Below are 21,007 nucleotides of genomic sequence, written 5' to 3' on the forward strand. Positions count from 1 at the left end.
GTTCTAGTACTGTTGTACTGTTGTATGGGAGTTAGGTGACATGTGCAACATAAATTTATGTGCTTTGGAAAGCCTGTTGTTTTGTTTTGAGACAGGGTTTCTCTGTGTAGCCCTGGCTCTCCTGGAACTCACTCTGTAGACCAGGCTGGCTCCAAACCTACAGAGATCTGCATGCCTCTGCTTCCTGAGTGATTAAAGGGATTAAAGGTATGCACCACCACTACTGCCAGGTTGGAAAGCCTATTCTTTTTTTTTTTTTTTTCTTTAAATTTTTATTGTTGTCTTTTTAAAAATTATATTTAATTAATTAATTTATTTAGTTTTTTCAAGACAGGGTTTCTCTTTGTAGCCTTGGCTGTCCCAGAACTCATTTTGTAGACCAGGCTGGCCTCGAACTCAGAGAGTTCCACCTGCCTCTGCCTCCCAAATGCTGGGATTAAGGACATGCACCACTATGCCTGGCTTGGAAAGTCTATTTAGAGGGCTCTGGATGGAGGTGATAGGAGGAATGTTTTGTCTGGTTTTTGTTTTTTTAAGACAGGGTCTCTCACTATGTAGCCCTGGCTGTCCTGGAACTCACTATGTAGACCAGGCTGGCCTTGAACTCACAGACATCCTCCTGTTTCTGCCTCCTGAGTGCTGGGATTAAAGGCACATGTCACCATTCTGGATGCCACCATAAAAAGAGTATTTATAAATAACCAGCCTATAGTAACCAGTTCAGATTGGACACTTTCCATTAATTTTTCTCTGCTTTGTGTGTCTGATATGTTTGAACAGCTCGTCCCTTTGAAATTTCATGTGGCTGTGTGATTTTCTTTGGTTAGTGAAAAGTGGCATATTAGGGGCTGGAGAGATAGATTAGTGGTTAAGAGTATTGGTTGCTGTTCTAGAGGACCCAGTTTCAATCCCTAGCACCCATAAGCTTACAGCTGTCTATAACTACATTCCCTGAAGAACTGATGTACCTCTTTTGGCCTCTATGGGCACTGTGGGTGTGGTGCACAAACATGCAGGCAAAACACCCATACACATAAAAATTAAAAAAAAAAGTATATATGTTTGTATTTATATTTATATTTATTTGAATGCATGTGGTTCCCTGTGTGGAAACCAGAGGATAACTTGGAGTGAGTTCTCTTCCTTTTACCATGTGAGTTCTTAGGATTGAACTCAGGTTATCAGGTTTGAATGGATACATTTTTACCTTACCAGCCCAGCATATCACTTCTAAGTGAAAAGGTCCCCCCCCCACAGGGTTTCTCTGTATAACAGCCCCAGAAATCCACCTGCTTCTGCCTCTCCAGTGCTGTGATAAAAGGTGTGCACTACCACCTTCCAGCCATTAAAGGATTTTTTCTTTTTAAATGTTTTTTTGATCACATCAGGCAAATATACAGTCTCGAGTGTGTATGTGTGTACGTGCATGTGCGTGTGTGTATACATGTGTGGATAATAGGTTGACATCAGCTGTCTTTCTTGATCTCTTTTTACATTAATTGAAAATATTTTTTTATTTTTTTATTCATTATTCTCTGTGTATGAGTGCTTGCTTACATGTTTGTGCATCACACCCATGCAGTGTCCTTGGAGGTCAGAAGAAGGCATTGAATCTCTTGGAAGTGGAGTTAATCCCTCACCACTGGAGTTGTAAGCCACCATGTGGGTGCTGGGAACCGATCCTGCAGGAACAAGGTGTTCTTAACTATGAAACATCTCTCTAGACTACTGCCTCTTTTTTGAGAGAGGGTCTCTTTGTAGTCCGGGTTGTCCTGGAACTTGCTGTGTAGACTAGGCTGCCCTCCAACTCACAGAGATCCGCCTGCCTATGCTTCTCAAGGCTTATTTCACTATACCTGGCCTCTACCTAATTTTTTGAGCATTTCTTACTGTTTTGGCTAAACTGGTTGGTCAATGAACCCCAAGGGTCCTCCTATCTCCCCTCCCCAGTGTTAGGATTATTGGCACACACCATCACACCTATCTTTTGTTGTTGTTGTTATTATTTTATTTATTTATTGCTTTTTTTTTTTTGGTCTAATTTTTTCTGGAGCTGAGGACCCAACCCAGGGCCTTGCGCTTGCTAGGCAAGCGCTCTACCACTGAGCTAAATCCCCAGCCCCGTTATTTTTGTTTTTTGAGACAGGGTTTTTCTGTGTACCTTTGCACCTTTCCTGGAACTCACTCTGTAGCCCAGGCTGGCCTCGAACTCATAGAGATCCACCTGGCTCTGCCTCCTGAGTGCTGGGATTAAAGGCATGCACCCCCACCGCCCAGCCACACCTATCTTTTTAAGTAAATGTCGGGGATATGATCTTAGGTCCTCATGCTTGCAAAGCAAGCACTTTACCAACTGAATTATTTCACCTGCTTGTTTGAGTGAAAGTTTAAAAAATATATAAGTGTATGTTTTAGCATTTTCCCATTTTCCTGTTTCTTACTGGAAGTAAATGGGTGTGTACTATGAATGAGAAAGACTCCTTCAGCATGAGCCACATAACAAATGGTTTTGGGTCTGCTGCTGTACCATAACATACCTACGGTTCTCAAAGTCTTGTCCTCAATCTGGCAGTATCAGTCTGCTCAAGAACTTGTTAGAAATTCAGGTTCCTCAGTTCTGTCCTATACTCACTGAGACATGGGCTTTGGAGTGGGGCCTAGCATCTGTGGTCTAGTAAGCCCTTCCTGTAGATCTGATACCTAGGAGTTTGTTGATTGATAAGCTAGTTAGGAGATTGCAATGTTAGACCTAGTAAGAGATAGTGATGATGATTGGCTAGTGTTGTGGCTATAATATGGAGAAATGGGACTTAAGTAGACAAAATTTTATTCTTTGGTTTTCTCGAGACAGGGTCTTGATATATAGCTCTGGCTCTCCTGGAATTCACTATGTAGACCAGGCTGGCCTTGAACTCACAGATACCCACTTGCTTCTGCATCCCAAGTACTGGGACTAAAGACGTGTGACATGACTCAAGATTTTTTTGTTTAGTTTTATGTGTACGAGGGGTTTTCTGCATGTATGCTCTTGGTAAGGACCCAGTTTAGTTTCCAGCACCCGTATAGTAGCTCACAACTGTCTGTAACTCTAGTTCTAGGGGATCTGACTTTCTTGGGTTCTGCTTGCATCAGGCATATATGTATTTTGTGTACATACATGAGACAGACACTGAAAAAAATAAATCTTTTTAAAAAATTAAATGGCTAAATCAGCATTGGTGGCACACTTCTTTAATCCCACCACTCTGGAGGCAGAGGCAGGGGGATCTCTGAACTTGAGTCCCAGGACAGCCAGGGCTACACAGAGAAACCCTGTCTCGAAAAACTAAAACAAAAAACCAAAACAAAACAAAAAAATTATGTGGTTGAAAAATTATGTAGCTCAGTGCTTAAGAGCATTGGCTTTTCTTTCAGAGGATCCAGGTTCAATTCCTAGCACCAACATGACCTCACAATTGTCTGTTACTAGTTCCGGGGGATCTGATACCCTTTTTGGCTTTCATGTGCACCAGGCCTTCGAATGTTGCACAGATATACATGCAGGCAAAACACCCATACACATAAAAAGAAATAAAATTGTGTTTCTTTGCTCTCTGGATTCCTTTAAGCTGCTCTTTTTTCTTTTCTTTTTTTTTTTCCGCCTCCTGCTATTGCAGTAATGACCTCATTTGTTTTCTCCTTGCCTTCTTTGCTTATGTGGAAGCTCTGTAAAGGTGGGACACTTACCTTGTGTTCACATTTGTATCCCTAGAACTGAGTTACATGTGGACTGAAGGAAAAACAGTGACATACCCTCTGCCCAGATCACAAAAGAAATTTGCATGGTGGCAAAGAAGAATGTGGCCAACCCATAACTTCAGGGTTTTGTCTGAATATGACTTGGATATTGCACTGTCTGGTGTCTGACCAGAGGGTCCTGTGGCATTCCTCCTCTGTCTGTTCCTTGTTGCTTTTCTGTTCAGATTCATTCACTTGGCAATCTGAGATAAGCATGAACTGTTAGGAGAGTGAGTAGCTTGTCTAATTTCTAGCAAATGGAAGAGAGAAATGTATTTCAGCAGAAGAAGCAATACTATCAAAAGTAAAAACTCATAGAATGAGGCTATTGAGAAAGGTGCATGTAGGGAAATTAGTCCTTCCCTCTTTTTTCCTTCTATGGTCGTTTTGCTTTTTTGTGAGACAATTTCATGTACTCTAGGCTGGCCTTGAATTTGAGATCCTCTCGTCTCCACCCTTCTTCCTCTACTTTGAAAGTTCTGAGATTATAGGTATATGATACCACTCGTTTTTCCTTTTTTTTCCCTTTTAAGTCATGATCTTACTATCTAGTCTTGACTGTCCTACAACTGTCCTAGGTTGGCCTTAAACTCATAGAGATCTGCCTGCTTCTACCTCCTAGGTGCTGGGATCACAGGAGTTAGCCACCATGCCCAGCTTAAAATTCATTTGAAATAAATATTAGTGCTTTTTATTTGTTCAGTATCTGCCTTGCAAATCTAAACCCAAGTTTGTTTCTCTATTACCATTGTGTTCTTGCTCTCTCAGGGATCTTGATGATTTAGTGAACTAACTGAGTGAAGAAGCAGAAGCCACGAGTCCACTGGAGAGCAATCCAGCACTCAGGAGGCAGAGCCAGACGGATCTCTGTGAGTTCGAAGCCAGCCTGGTCTATAGAGTGAGATCCAGGACAGGCACCAAAACTACATGGAGAAACCCTGTCTCGAAAAACCAAAAAAGAAAAAAGAAAAAGAAAAGAAAGAAAGACTCACTATGGACTGCATTGCATTCATGAATCCAGGGCAGCTTTGGTCAAGGCCTAAACAAGGCTGGGCCATTCAACATTTCATCATGAATGCTAGAGAAGCTCATGAGGCTCCACCTCTCCTGAGAGACTACTGGAAGCTCTATTATTACTATTTGTGCAGGTTTTAGAAATTGGGCCTTGTGCATGCTAGACAAGTTATCACTGAGCTATGTCTCCCAGACTCTGTTATTATTTTTTAAGTAATTAAAAATTTTTTGAGATTATAATATAATTATATCATTCCTCTTTTCCTTTCCTCCTCAACAGAACCCTCCTCTATATAAATACCTTTTAAAGTTGATGGCCTCTTTTTCTTTCATTGTTATGGGTGTGTAAGATGTATGCATATGCCACAGCAAGCATGTGGAAGTCAGAGGACAGCCCCAGGTTTTTTGTCCTCACATTCTACCTTATTTGAGACAGTCTCTCTTGTAGTTTGCCTTTGTATTTACTAGGCTAGGTGGCTCACAAGCTTTTGGGAATTCTTTTGGGAATTCTGGCTTCCATCTCAATGTAAAAATGCCAAGATTACAAATGTGTGGTATTGCATTTAGATTTCCCTGAATTCTGGGGATCTGAACTCATGTTTGTTCTTTCGCTCGCTCGTTTGCTCCCTCCCTCCTTCCCTCCTTCCCTCCCTTCAGGATTTCTCTGTGCAACTCTGGCTGTCCTGGAACTCACTCTAGACCAGACTGGCCTCAAAACTCAGAGGGTGTACCTGCCTCTGCCTCTTGAGTGCTGAGATTAAAGGTGTGTGCCATCACCACCCAGCCGAACTCAGGTTCTTGTACTTGTACTATACAAGCATTTTACTCATTGAGCTATCACCCTAGTTTGGTACTGTCACATTGTGCTCAGTCAAAGGAACCTCTGGGACATTTCTGGAGGTAGAAATGTAGAACAAGGACAGTCTTACTCAAATACACTTTATACCTCTCCCTCTCTGGTCGTGTCTTCCCCTCCACCCCCCACAGGGTTTCTCTTGTATCTCTGGCTGTCCTGGAACTGTAGACCAGGCCTCCCAAGTGCTGGGATTCAAGTCGTGCATCACCACTGCCTGGCTTTAAATTTTCTTAACATAAAATTTTGAACTAAGTCACTTCCCTTCCTAACTTCCTCTCAGCTCTTGAAAACCATGCTATTTTCTGTCTCTATGCATTTACCTATTTTGGACATTTCCTATAGATGAAATTATACAATATAATGACTTTTTTATTCTTTGACAATTTTAAATATTCATAATAAATTTTGGTCATTTTTTTTATCCCTCGTACTTTCTCAACCTCTTCTCTTTCCTGCTGAAACCTTTCTTCCCAAGTTCCTTTTGTAATTTCATTTTGTGTGTATGTGTGTGTGACACACTGTAAGTATGGCTACTAGCATGAACTTGAGTAGGAAGTTATTTACTGGAGCATAGGCAATTTACTGTAGCTGCACCATTGAAGATTTCCCAACAACCATTAACTTCTAGTAGTCTCTCAGGAGAGGTGGAGCCTCATGAGCTTCTCTGGCATTCATGATGAAATGTTGAATGGCCCAGCCTTGTTTAGGCCTTGACCAAAGCTGCCCTGGATTCATGAATGCAATGCAGTCCATAGTGAGTCTTTCTTTTTTTTCTTTTTCTTTTTTCTTTTTTGGTTTTTCGAGACAGGGTTTCTCCATGTAGTTTTGGTGCCTGTCCTGGATCTCACTCTATAGACCAGGCTGGCTTCGAACTCACAGAGATCCGTCTGGCTCTGCCTCCTGAGTGCTGGAATTAAAGGCATGCACCACTGCTGCCAGGCTTGTAGTGAGTCTTTCAGTATGAAGTCTTCTGTGTCCAGCTTATGTATGTATGTATGTGTATGTGTAAATCTTCAAATATAAAAATTGTTTAGGGGCTAGAGAGATGGCTCAGTAGTTGGGAGCAGTGGCTGCTCTCTGGTAGACCCGGGTTCAATTCCCAGCACCCACAGGGCAGCTCACAACTGTTCCTTGGAAAAAGACTACTTGCCTGTTTCTCTCTAGTTCATTTAAAAAAAAAAATTGTTTAGAATTGTTTTAGAATTACCCACTCTTTCCAACTTTGTTGACTGATCTTTCCTTCTGGGTTTATAATCTTGGTGAAGTTCCTAGCATTTCTTTGTGAAAAGACTATATGTGTAAGCCTCCCTTCATCTGTACATTTGATGTCTTCAGCTTCATGTTTCCTTGATAATTTAGCTGGGCATAAAGCTCTAGTAAAGAGATTACTTTTCTTTACAAGCTGGTCAGAGGACAATTTTTTTGGAATCTCCCTTCTACCTTTTTGTGTGTTCCAAGGATTGAATTCAGGTAGGCAGGCTTGTTTTATTGTTGATTGTTAATCACTTTTATCTGCTGAGTCTCACAGTCTCCAGCAATTCTTATTTCTTCTTTTTAAAGTCTTAGGGATTTTAAAGAAATCTTAGGTCTTAGAGATCTGTGGAACATAGGATCTAGGACATGCTAGGTAAGAGCTCTCCCACTGAGTCATCCTAACTTAGTAATTCTGTCCTAACTTAACTCTTTTTTTTTTTTTTTTTATATAAAAGGGTTGGTTTATTGTAGTTCAAATACATAAACTGAACATTCAAACTAACTTAACTCTTTTGGATTCTTAGTGATAAAGATTTTATCTTTCAAGTGCTGAAGTTTCAACACCGATCTGGTGGCCTGTTTTATTTATCTTTCTCTAAGCATAGGAAGCTTTTAATATGAATGCCAGGTTTCCTTTGAAAATTGTCTTTCTCTTATTCTTCCCTGGTTTCCTAGACCTCTCTTTAGGATGTAAGCTCCTTGGAGGCAGTCTTTGTCTACTTCTAATGGGGTGTATGTGTGGGGTAACATATATATGATAAAAATTTACCATATTGACCATTTAAATGTGTATATGTGGACCTGGGGGTGCAGCTCAGTGGTAGAACATTATTTACCTAGTATGTATGAGGTCCTGGCTTCAATCCCCAGCAATGTTAAAAAAAAAAAAAAAAAAAAAAAAAGGAAAAGGAAAAAGTTTAAAAACAAACAAACAAACAAAAACAAATTTTTAAAAAGCCAGGTGGGATCTGGGTCAGAGTCAGCTTGGCCTGCATAGTTAGTTTCAGGCCAGGGCTACATAGGAAGATTCTATCTAAAAAAAAAAAAAAAAAAAGTTATTTTTGTGGAAGTAAGCATAATTACATTGTTTTGCTTTTTACCTTTTGTTTTGTTTTGTTTTTTTTGTTTTTTTGAGACAAGGTTTCTCTGTAACTTTGGAGCCTGTCCTGGAAGTCACTCTGTAGACCATGCTGTCCTTGAACTCATAGAGATCTGCCTGCCTCTGCCTCATGAGATTAAAGGAATGTGCCACCATCGCCTGGCACGTTGTTTTAGTTTTTTTTTTTTTAACGTTGTTTTAATTTTAATTAATTATTTCAGTCAGAATCTCACTTTTTATCCTGGCTGGAACTTTCTGTGTAGACCAGGCACACATCGAAGTTACATAAATCTCTCTGCTTCCACTTCCGAAGTGCCAGGTTCAGGATTAAAGGCCCATAACCACTATGCCTGGCTCTCACCTAGAACTTAAAAAAAAAAAAAAAAATTGTACCTCTTTCTGTATCCAAAGATGTGTCTATAGGCCTATGTCAAGATAAGAGGACAACTTTGTGAAATCAGTTCTCTCATTCCAACTTTACTTGAATTTGGGGATTTGAATTTATCTTCCCAGTCCTGAAAGTGACTTTACTAGCTGAGCTATTTCTCCAGTGGTAAATATCTGCTCTCCCTACAAGCATTTCTTACATGCTTGCTGGTAACAACTTTTTAATTTATATTTCTCTCAATGCGTTTGCTCATTATTCTTGGAGGATATTTTTTTCTATATGTTAAATTGACAATTTTTCTTACAATAATATACTGCCTTCTGACCTTTCTTTTTTAATTAAAATAATTTTTATGGGGGCCTGGAAAGATGGTTCAATGGCTAAGAGCACTGGCTGCTCTTCCAAAGTACCCAGGTTCAATTCCCAGCATCCACATGGCAGCTCACAACTGTTTGTAACTTCAGTTCCAGGGGATCTGACACCCTTACACAGACATACATGCAGGCAGAACACCAACACACATAAAAAATAAAATGAAAAAAAAAATATATATATGTGGGTATTTTGTCTGCATGTCTGTCTGTGTAACACGTGCATTCCTGGTTACCAAGAAGCCAGTAGAGGATGTTAGGTCAGATCTTCTGTGACTGTAGTAACAGAAGGTTGTGAGCCTCCCTATGGGTGCTAGGAATTGAACCTTGGGTACTGCTCCTCTAGAGGAGCAGTCAGTGTGCTTAACCTCTGAGCCATCTCTCCAGCCCCTGGCCTTGGTTTCTGATAAGTTATCACCTATATTACTATTTGTAGTCGGACTTTTCTTTTTTTTTTTTTTAAAGATTTATTTATTTATTATGTATACGACATTCTGCCTCCATGTATGCCTGCAGGCCAGAAGAGGGCACCAGATCTCATTATAGATGGCTGTGAGCCACCATGTGGTTGCTGGGAATTGAACTCAGGACCTCTGGAAGAGCAGCCAGTGCTCTTAACCTCTGAGCCATCTCTCCAGCCCCATAGTCGGACTTTTCTTTGGATCGCCAGCTCACAAATAAGGATGTGGAGACTTACTATTAATTGTGAAAGTTTAGTCTTTGCTTAGGCTTTTCCTCAACTAACTCTTATAACTCAAATTAACCTGTTTCTCTTAATCTATGTTCTGTCCCGTAGCTCAGTTACCTCTCCTTGTACCACAGTTACCTCTCCTTGTACCGTACGTCCAACGTTTTCAGTGTCTCCTTGGTGTCTCTGGCATCCCAAGTTCTTCTCTCTGCTCGGAAGTCCATTTTTTTCTCCCTGCCTAGCTATTGGCCTTTTCGCTCTTTATTAAACCAATTAGAAGGTGCCTTGGCAAAGACACGTCTTCACAGTGTACAAAAAGATTATCCCACAACTGTTTTGTATTTAAATGGATATTTAAAGTTTTTGTTGCTGTAGATTGAATTTAGATAGAGCTGTATACATGCTAGACAAACACTCCACTAGTGAGCTGTATCACCCAGCCCATGATTTATCTATTTACTCATTGTTGTTTTCTAGAGATTTATTTTATCTTTAACTGTGTATGTCTGTGTGTGGGTATATGTATGTGAATGCAGGTTCCCCTGGAAGCAAGAGACATCAGATCTTCCCAAATCAGATTTCCCTGGAGCTGGAGTTACAGATTTTTGTGAGCTGCTAGAAGTATAGGTGCTAGGAACTGAGCTTGGGTCCTGTGGAAGAGCAGTATGCACACTTTTTTTTTTTTTTCCGAGACAAGGTTTCTCTGTGTAGCTTTGCGCCTTTCCTGGAACTCACCCTGTAGCCCAGGCTGGCCTCGGACTCACAGAGATCCGCCTGCCTCTGCCTCCCGAGTGCTGGGATTAAAGGCGTGCACCACCACTGCCCGGCTACTTTTTTAAATTTTGAATAAGATTTATTTGTTGTATTTTATGTGTATGTGTGTTTTGCCTGCATGTATGTTTGTGGACCACATGTGTGCCTGGTGTCCACAGTGGTCTCGAAGAGAGGGTGTTGGATCCCCAGGAACTGGAGTTACAGGCAGTTGTGAATCAGTGTGTGGGGGCTGGGAATTGAACATGAGTCCTCAGGAAGAGTAGCAAACACTCTTAACAGTTGAGCCACCTCCAGCCCCCAGTAAATAGCCATACCTACTGAAACTCTCCAGCCTAAAGCTCTTATTTTTGAAATATACTCTCTGTGTAGCTCAGGATGGACTTGAACTTACAATGTAGCCCAGACTCAATTGAGTCTGTTTGACAAGTGTCATCTATTTATTTTTTTATTTTTAGATTTGTTTCTCTGTTTTTTCAGCAGTTTGAATTATATGCTTTGGTATGCATTCCTTATATTTTCATCATGTTTGGGATTTGCTAAGCTGACTCTGTTAATTAGTTGTACTATATTGCCCCTCCCCCCAAATATTTTTTCTGCCTTATCCTCTCTTTACTTGCAAGGTGGGAATACAGACTTTATTTTGTTCCACAGCATGATGAAATTGTATTCTCCCCTCTCCTAATTTTTCTCCTGTTTTTTTTTTTGTTTGTTTGTTATTGTTTTTGTTTTGAGACAATGTTTCTCTGTGTAGTCCTGACTGTCCTGGAACTCATTCTGTAGACCAGGTTGGCCTTGAACTCACAGAGATTCATCTGCCTCTGCCTCTCAAGTGCTGGGATTAAAGGCATTCGCCATCACCATTTGGCACTTTTTCCCTGTTTTTAAGTCTTGAATATTTTTAATATATTTTTAGTTTTTTTGACTCTTCTGTTTTCTCCAATGTGCTTTAATTTTTTATTTTATTTTTTTTTGAGACAGGGTCTCTCTTTGTAATTTAGGCTGACCTTTGAAACTCTAGACCATAGGTCTGGAGAGATCACTCAGTGGTTAAAGGTGAGCACTGCTCTTCCCGGGGACATGAGTTGAGTTCCAGCACCCATGTCAGGCAGCTATAAGCTACCTGAAAACTCCAACTCCAGGGGATCTGACACCTTCTGGCCTCTGCAAGCGTGTGGCATACATACACATAGACATACACATGAATAAAAATAAATAAGAAAATATTATTTTAAAAAAAGGAATCTATAGATCAGTCAGGCCTTGAACACAGAGAGATCCTCCTGCCTCTGCCTCCTGAGTGCTGGGATTAAAGTCATATACCACTATAACTAGCCTCCAGTGTGCCATTAAGATAGTCTATTAAGGGGTTGGAGAGATTGCTCAGTGGTTAAGAAAACTTGCTCCTTTTGTAGTGGACCTAGGTTCCAATTCCAGCACCCATATGGTAGCTCACAGTCATCCTTAATTCCAATTCCATGGGATCCAATACCCTCTTCTGACCCCCATGGGCACTGGGAACTAAGTGCTCCTGTAGTACACAGACATATGCAGGCAAATCACTGGTGCACATAAAAAAATACATCTTTAAAAGAAAACCATCCAGCCAGGCGATGGTGGCACACACCTTTAATCCCAGCACTCGGGAGGCAGAGGCAGGTGGATCTATGTTTGTTCAAGGCTAGCCTGGGCTACAGAGTGAGTTCCAGGATAGGCTCCATAGCTAAACTGAGACACCCTGTCTCGAGGTGGGGGAAACAAAACAAAACAAAACAAAAAAAACAAAAACAAAAAAAAACAAGAAAACCATTCATTGACATTTTGATTTTTTTTGATACAGTTTTTATTAGCTACAGATTTTCCACTTAGATCTCCCTTTTACCTTTCTTAATAGTTAAGATTAAACCTAGGGTTTGGTGCATACCAGACAGTCACCTTACTACTGAGCACATCCCTAGCTCTCCATACTTTTTATTTTGAGACAGTATCACTAAGTTAGTTATGTGGGTTTTGAGTTTATTCTGTAGCTCAGACAGGTCCTGAACAAGTATTCTTTCTACCTCAACTTCCAGTGTAGTTCAGAGTATAATCCTACTCTGGTATGGCAACATATGGTCTTTTTAATACTGTCTACTTCACTGTTGTAATTTTTAATTCATTTTAATGTTTTAAATGTGTATGGATATTTTGCTTGTGTGTTTGTATACTACAAGTGTGCCTAGTTCTTTCGAAAGCCAGAAGGGGTGCCAGATCCTAGAGTGAAGGGTGGTTGTGAGCCACCGTGTAGTGTTGGGAACTGAAACTGGGTTCTCTGCAAGAGCAGTTAGGGCCTCTTAACTTCTGTGCCAGCTCTCTATCCTGCAAGTTAAATTCTTAAGTGGGCACCCTGCCGTATTAGTTATTGGTGGTAGTGGTATACTTGGACTTTGCTCCTGGCTATTTTCCCTTTTACAAATGATTAGTCTTTTCAGTTGTATTATTTTGTGATATGAAAATTGCCTTCTGCAGTCTAGATTATTATATAAAACATCATAAAGTGCCTCAAAAGACAAAACAGAATAAAACTCATCTCCAACAAAGCTATAGAGATATTGGCACATTTCTCGTAGGTTTAAATGTAATATGTTTTTTTTTCCTTCCTTTTACTTTTTTTCTTTTTAAATGCTGTAGTGTTCTAAGAACCAAAGCATCTAGGCTGGATGGAATTTAGCATCAGAAAAAGCCCTCTTTCTGTTCAGAAAGTTGTAAAGTGCATGAAGATGAAGCAGGCACCAGAAATCCTTGGCAATGCAAATGGGAAGACTCAGAACTGTGAAGTGAATCATGAATGTTCTGTATTCCTCAGCAAAGCTCAACTTTCTAACAGCCTACAAGAGGGGGTCATGCAGAAATTTAATGGCCATGATGCACTCCCCTTTCTTCCAGCAGAGAAGTTGAAAGATCTTACTTCCCGAGTATTTAATGGAGAACCTGGTGCTCATGATGCTAAATTGTGTTTTGAATCCCAGGAAGTGAAAGGAATTGGGACACCACCCAATACTACTCCTATTAAAAATGGCTCTCCAGAAATTAAACTGAAAATCACAAAAACATACATGAATGGGAAACCTCTCTTTGAATCTTCAATTTGTGGTGACAGTGCTGCTGATGTGTCTCAGTCAGAAGAAAATGGACAAAAATCGGATAATAAGACTAGGAGGAACAGGAAGAGGAGCATAAAATATGACTCTTTACTGGAGCAGGGCCTTGTGGAAGCAGCTTTAGTGTCCAAGATCTCAAGTCCTGCAGATAAAAAGGTATTTGTGAAGGATTCTATTGGGTTATGTGACAATAAATGGTGTGCATGAGACCCATGTGCGATACCTTAAAAATATGATGGCCGGTGGAAAGGATGGGGACCAACCTGGTGCTGGCAGTTGTTGTTTTTTTGCTTTGGTCCTATACAGGTGATATTGATTGAGGCTTGGTTCCTAGTTGGTTGTTGGGCTTCCAAATATTTGGACATTATTATCTTTAGATACCATAGTCACTAGTTGTGCCACTTGAGAGGCCCAGTTGGGTTAACCATTCAGGATTAAAATGGCTAAAAGAAAGCCGAGTGTGGTGGTCAAAACCTTTAATTCTAGCACTCAGGAGACAGAGGTAGGCAGATCTCTGAGTTCAAGACCAGCCAGGGTTACATATTAAGATCCTGTCTAAAAAAACAAGAACAGTTATTTCTGAATCTAGGTCTGTCACTTTTCACGACCTTTTCTACTGTTTTTATGGGTTCCATCTGCCAGGTATTCTTAGACTGACTGGTTAGTGGAGATACATTAGACTTAAGTATGTTCCGAACAGTGAATGATGGAGCAGAGCTGTGCTATGCAGAGGTGCTACTGTCATGTTTTCTGCATATGCCACTGTCTACTTTGTGGTCTCTTCAACCAAGTGGTTCAGTAGTTGGCTGCCCCCTTGACAATAAGACTATATCACACACTTTCTTATTCTTGGTTTTTACTGCAGAGCCCAGTACTTTGTATATAAGTGGGCATGTGCTGGTTAATTCATCAAAGGCTGAGGAGGAAAAGCCCTAACTTCAAGTGGAAGAACATGTGGTTCTTACTCTGTTAAATGGTTTGTGTCACCAGTGTCATGACCTGCAGGGTGGTCCTGACGCTTGAATAAGTATAGATCATGTAAGACAGCTAAGTGACCTTGGCCTTGGTACAAAGAAATAGGGACACCGAACAGATCTCTGCTCATCCAGGCTGATGGCCTGGAGGGTACTAGGTGTTTGTTGACATTCAGTTGCAGCTGGGAAAACTCAGAGCAGGTAAGTTGAAACTCATAAGAATTGTGGACATCATGAAAGTTGAAATATTTAGTTTAAAATTGTAATTTTGAAATTTTGTTCAGAATTACCACAGATAAAGAACAGTTGAAATTTCCTTGAAATCCTTAAAACCACAAAGTACTTTGAAGGTTTAAAAACAGTGGTTTTGAAGAGCTGTTCTTCTCTTGCTAATATAATTCCAAAAGTAAATCTTTGTTTTTCCTTTTTTTTTTGAGTGGAAGGGGATACTATGTAGTCCTTGCCTGGAACTCAGATATCTGTCTCTGCTTCCTAGATGCTGGGATTTGAGATTAAGGTTATGTACCACCATGTGCAGCCCAAAGGTCAATCTTTTAAAAGACCAGTATAATAACCTGGGCTGATTCAGAGGTTTTTGGTTATGCCTATAGATGAGGCGAACCTTAAGCTTTCACAGTTCTTTGAGGAGGTCTATGCATGTTGTCATAGACTAGACTTTTCTTTCTACTTCTGCCACTGGATTTGGTTAAAATTATCCTCTACTTACACAGTGAGGAATAGAATACTGAGATGCTGTGCAATCATTTTAGCATTAATATCTCTTGAAAATATAATATGAATCTCCAGTAGCCTTCAGTCCCATGCTTACAAATTTCTAATAGCCAATGAGATTTGAGAGTAATTATGCAACAGGAGCCAGGACCTAGAATGTCTTGGGGAAGAATTGCTCTAAGAGGATGTTCAGTTTGCCCATGTTCCAGAGATGGGGAAACTGAGCTTAAGAGATCTTTGAGCACTCGGAACACATGCTCATACATGGGTACAAAGTGCTCGTCTTTACGCTAATGGTGGAGCTAGGGCCTCTGCTTCAGCACAGGAGGTTGATATATTGATTGAGGCACATATTCTCAAAGATCCACTATCAGATGTGGTCAGAGTAGGGGCAATCTGTTTTGAGGGTTCTGTGAATAAAGCACCAACTTTGTAATATTGAGAATTTGCTATGTATCCAGCTTTCTGATAATGCTGTAGGTGAGAATGAGAGAAAGCAGTTGTGAGAAGTGGTTGATAGTGAAGATGAAATCTAAAATACTTTAAGGGGAACATTCTCTGAAGATTGAATTCAGGGCCTTAAGCATGAAGACAAGTGCTCTTCCAATGAGTTATACCCCTAGTCCTCTCCATACATGATTTGAGCCTTTAATTAACTTCTGGTTTTAAACCTCTGATTAATACTTGTTCTTTGTAGATAGAAGGCTGAATTTAAGGATAATTACTAAATGTTAATATTTATTTTTTGTTGTTCGCTTTTCAGATTCCAGTTAAGAAGGAGTCCTGTCCAAATACTGGCAGAGACAGAGACCTCTTGTTGAAATACAACGTGGGTGATTTGGTGTGGTCCAAAGTGTCAGGTTACCCTTGGTGGCCTTGCATGGTTTCTGCTGATCCACTCCTTCACAACCATACCAAGCTTAAAGGTACTAAATATTGACTCTTTTTTCCAAATTCCTTGTTTGCACCAAACCTTTCTAATTTGCATGTTTCTCATGCTTTGCTGAATGGCCTTACTAGCTACTTTTGCATCTTTGCCCAAGGTGGGTGATTGGTTCAGATGTGACACATTCATGTCTTAAATATAGGCTTCATCTGATTGAACTAACAGGGAAACAACTGTTTAAGAAAAAAATTGTTAGATTTATATGTGTGAGTGTTTTGCCTTCATGTATGTACATGAGCCACATGTATAACTGATGCCAGAAGGCATTGGCTCTCCTGAAACTGGACTTAGTGATTGCTTATTTGTAGATTAATATTTTATAATAAATTTGAATTATAAAAATCTCCATTTATTTCATTAGACTTGGGAAGGGGGAAAGCTAGAAATGATAATCTTTGACTTAGAAAATTTGAATAGATAAATTTGCTCATGAAACGGTTAAAGAATATATTAGCTGGGCAGTGGTGGCACACACCTTTAATCTCAGCACTCAGGAGGCAGAGGCAGGTGGATCTCTGGGAGTTCAAAGCCAGCCTCAGTTTCAGGACAGGCTCCAAAGCTGCACAGAGAAACCCTGTCTCGAAAAACAAAAAACAAAACAAACAAACAAACAAACAAAAAGCAAAAGAATATATTTAAAAAGTATTTACTGATACAAAGCAAATTAAAAATAATTTAGCCCCTAAGTATGTTAATTTCATAAGAACAACTCCACAGAGTGTGGTTTGAGGGGAAAAGTAATAAAGGATCGTGTGGTTTGAGTGGGTTTGGTTTTTGTTTGTTTATTTTTTTAGACTTGGTCTGTGTAGCTCAGGCTGGTCTTGTAGTCATGATCCTTCTGCTTCAGCCTCTAGTGCTGGGGTGTGTGCTACTGTGCCTGGCTTTGGAAACTTCTTCTAGAATAAAGTTTTGAATTTGATTTGAAGAAGGTGAGGTGTGTTACGAATAGAGTTTGACTGGACAAGTTTATGCTCTTGACCTGTGTTTCTCAGAAATGTGGGCAACCACAGTTGTGTGGCTATACAAGATTTTGATGTTCTGGCCCAGAACTGCTGCTGGCCACTCAGTCTTGTGTGGCCCTTTGTGGTTTACCAAAGCATTTGCCTCCTGGTCTTTGGCCATAATCTTGAGGTCTGATAGGAGTGGTACCTGCTCCCAGTTGGGTCTGGGTCCTTGTGTTGTCACCTGCATGCCACACAGGTTTGTTAGCTGGCTGTGGGCAGGCAGTTGCAGGGAATGACATAGGATCATAGTTCGGGGCAAGTTTGAACTGGAAGGGATGTGCTCAAGAGAAGGAGAATCTGGACCGCCTTGCTGCATCCTGCCTTGGCTTCTGTTGTAAGGGTGTAGGGTTTTGCTGTGGTGATGAGAAACAGTTATAGTCTGTAGGGCTGGTAGCAGGAGAGGAACCTGCTGTTTGGTTTTGTCTTTGTCTCCCTGGAGGACTTTTGATATTCCAATTTTTTTCCAGAAGGAGGAGAATCCTTCCCAAGGTGCTCTGGGAACCCTGAGATATACCTCAAGGTGTCCAGACTGGGAATGTTTATGTATCCCTTTGAGGGAGGATAAACCCCTTCATGTGTCATTTATAGCCTTGGTGCAGTCATGTTGGGGGGGTTATAAGAGGAGCTGCCACTTTCTTTTCAGCTGTTCAAAATAGTAAATCTAATTTCTGCATCATTTATACACTAACTACAGTGTCCAGAATTTTTAGTCTGTTTATACAGAACAGTGTTAAAATTTCTTACCAAGGGATGGCAAGAAGGCTTAGTGGGTAAAGGTACTTGTAGCTACCTACCAACCCTGATGACCTGAGTTTGATGTCTAGTTCTCACATGGTGGATGGAAAAATCAGTGCACATTGTGATGTGCATATGCACATGCATAAACACACACAGAGAATAAATGTTAAAAAATATTTTTCTCCACTGAGATAATATCTCTTCCATCTTCTACTTGTAATTTCTGTCAGCTTCTACTTTACCTAGTTGGGGGCTTTCATGTCCCACCAAGGTCTAAATCATAACCTCACGCATGCTGATGCCTATCTTTTATCCTTTGGAGTTCTGTGGTCTTTTGTCTATGTGACTTTCTCTGTGCTTTATTCTTGTTTCTGTACATAGTTGGCCTTGCTTGCATTTAAGGCTTTTCTTCTTTCTCAGGTTTAGCTCTGAGGTGGTCTTGTGTTTTTTGGGATTGACTCTGAGTACATACAAGGCAACTCAGTAAGCTCCACAGAATCTGGAGAATCTCTGGGCAAACCTCTCTAGTTTAGAGGGCCCGGGGTCACACTGTGGACTGTTTTGATAAGAGGTGTTAAGAGAAGAAAGGAGCATAGTGTTCAACTGGACTCCAGAATGTTTAGAGGGGACAGGCTCTTCTAAGTACATATGTGGGCAGGGGTCATACAGATTGTGATTCATGAACATTAGATTTGCATAGTAAGAAAAGATTACTAATCATTGATGCTGGATAACTGGCTAATTATGTGATAAAATAGAATGATAGGGATGGTGAGATGGCTTAGCAGATAAAAAGTGCTTGATCAGTAATCTTGACTATCTAAGTTTGATTCCTGAAACTAAAGGTAGAACAATAACTCCTGTTACCCTGGAAAGTTGTCTGTTGACCTCCACCACACATACACACACACACACACACACACACACACACACACACACACACACACACAATAAAAAATGGAAAATACTTAGAGCAGAACATCAAAGTACTCACTTATGTCAAAATAAAATTCTTTAATAAAATAAATATTTACTTTTTTTTTTTTTTTTTTTTTTTTTTTTGGTTTTTCGAGACAGGGTTTCTCGTGTAGCTTTGTGACTTTCCTGGAACCCACTTGGTAGTCCAGGCTGGCCTGAACTCACAGAGATCCACCTGGCTCTGCCTCCCGAGTGCTGGGATTAAAGGTGTGTGTGCCACCACTGCCCGACAGTTTCTTTGTTTTTTGAAACAGGATTTCTCTGTGTATTTCTAGCTATTGTGGAACTTGCTCTATAGATCTGGCCTCAAACTCAGAGATCCGCCTGCTTCTGCCTCCCAAGTGGTGGGATTAAAGGCATGTGCCACCACTGCCTGGCAAGATTTACTTTCTGTTGTTATTATTATTATTATTATTATTATTATTATTATTATTATTGGAGTTTTGAGACAGAGTTTGACTGTATAGCTCTGGCTGTCCTTGTCTCTGTAGACCAGGTTGGCCTTGAACTCAGAGATCCACCTGCTTCTGCCTCCCAAGTGCTGGGATTAAAGAAGTGCACCAAAACTGCCTGGCTACTTTTATTATCTTAATTATGTGTATGTGGTGTGTGTCTGTGTATGTAAGTGTATCTAGGTGGTAGTATGTGCATATGAGTACAGAACCCTAGGAGGCCAGAGGCCTAGGATTCCCTTACAGGCAGTTGTGAGCCACTATGTGGGTGCTAGGAATTGAATTTGGGTACTCTGGAAAAACAGCAAGCACTCTTAACTGCTGAGCCATCTCTTCAGCTCCCAGATAAAATTCTTACAGGTTAAAGATACTCATAAAAAAAAAAGAAAAGAAAGATGTGCATGTGATGAGGCATGCCTTTAATCCCAGTACTAAGGAGGCAGAGGTAGGCAGATCTTTGTAAGTTCGAGGCCAGGCTGGTCTACAGAGCAAGTTCCAGGACATGCTCCAGAACTACACAGAGAAACCCTGTCTAGAAAAACAAAAACAAACAAACAAACAAACAAACCAAAAAGAAAGAAAGAAAGAAAGCCAGGAAAGAACTCTAGAAATACAATACTTAAGCCTAGTGTGGTAGTTTATGCCTATAATTCTAGCACTGAGGAGGTGCTATAAAGAAAAAAGATTGTAAATTGAGGTCAGTTTAAGCAACATAGTGAGGCCCTGTCCAAAAGAAAGAAAAAAAGTATTTGGGCATGGTGCCACACACTTTTACTCCCAGCATCAAGGAAGCAGAGACAGTTAGATCTCTGTGAGCTTGAGGCTGGCCAGGGCTACATAGTGGGACCTTGTCTCAACCGAAAAAGTAGGAGCTTGAGAGATGGCTCAGCAGTTAAGAGCACTGGTTGCTCTTCCAGAGGTCCTCATTTCAATTCCCAGCACCCACATAGTGGCTCACAACTATAATTGTATATAACTGTCTATATAACTCTGTACAGAAGTCAGGTAGTGGTGGCACACAAGTTTAATCGCAGCACTCGGGAAGCAGAGGCAGGTGTATTTCTGTGAGTTTGAGGTCAGCCAGCCTGGTCTATAAAAGTGAGTTCCAGGACAGCCAGATGTAGCAGGCTTTCTTGGACCACCAGTCTCCAAATCATGACACAGAAACTTAATTATTAATTATGAATGTTCGGCCTTAGTTTAGACTTGTATCTAGCTAGTTGTTTGTTTGTTTGTTTGTTTTAAACTTAAATTAACCTACTTCTTTCAATCTGTGTGCTTCCCTGAGGCTTGTTTACCTCATCTATGTACTGTCTATTCTTCTTTCCTGTTTCTTCTGTTGCTGACTAGCTGGTTCATGGCTGGCAGACAAAGCAGCCTTACACTTAAGATACACAAATAAATCTTTAAAAAGTAACATTATTTTACAAACTTTGGGCCAAGCTATAGTAATCTGTTTGTCAACAGATATATCAAGATTATCCTTTCTGTGTTATTAACTGTTTTTATTTTTTGAGACAAGGTTTCTCTATATAGCCCTGGTTGGCCTGGATTTCTCCCAATAGACCGACCAGATTCACTTCAAACTTGGAGAGATAAACCTGAATCTGCATTCTGAGTACTGGGATTAAAGGTGTTTGCCATCACCTTTGGCTAGACATTAAATTTCTTCCTTCCTTAAAAAAAAAACAAAAAAACAAAAAAACTTTTAAGTTATGTGTATATGTCTATGTGTGTGTATGTGTGAGTGCAGGTTCCTGTGGAGACCAGACACATCAGATCCTTCTAAGTTGGAGTTGCAGGTGGTTGTGAGCCATGTAGTATG

The 21,007-nt window shown here is 40.4% G+C and overlaps 1 protein-coding gene across 2 annotated transcripts in view; it reads left to right on the top strand.

Moving 5' to 3' along the window:
- The window catches only part of Nsd2 (nuclear receptor binding SET domain protein 2), an 84,184-nt gene that overhangs the window by 9,937 nt on the left and 53,240 nt on the right, over positions 1-21,007 (top strand). For both annotated transcript variants that reach the window (XM_059275694.1, XM_059275695.1), the window contains exons 3-4: positions 12,889-13,514; positions 15,828-15,990. In XM_059275694.1, coding sequence (XP_059131677.1) covers positions 12,918-13,514; positions 15,828-15,990 — 760 coding nt within the window. In that variant the 5' untranslated portion in view covers positions 12,889-12,917. The remainder of the gene's footprint in view (positions 1-12,888; positions 13,515-15,827; positions 15,991-21,007) is intronic.

The sequence above is a fragment of the Peromyscus eremicus genome, chromosome 10 (genome assembly GCF_949786415.1).
Source record: "Peromyscus eremicus chromosome 10, PerEre_H2_v1, whole genome shotgun sequence".
NCBI classification, from domain to species: domain Eukaryota; kingdom Metazoa; phylum Chordata; class Mammalia; order Rodentia; family Cricetidae; genus Peromyscus; species Peromyscus eremicus.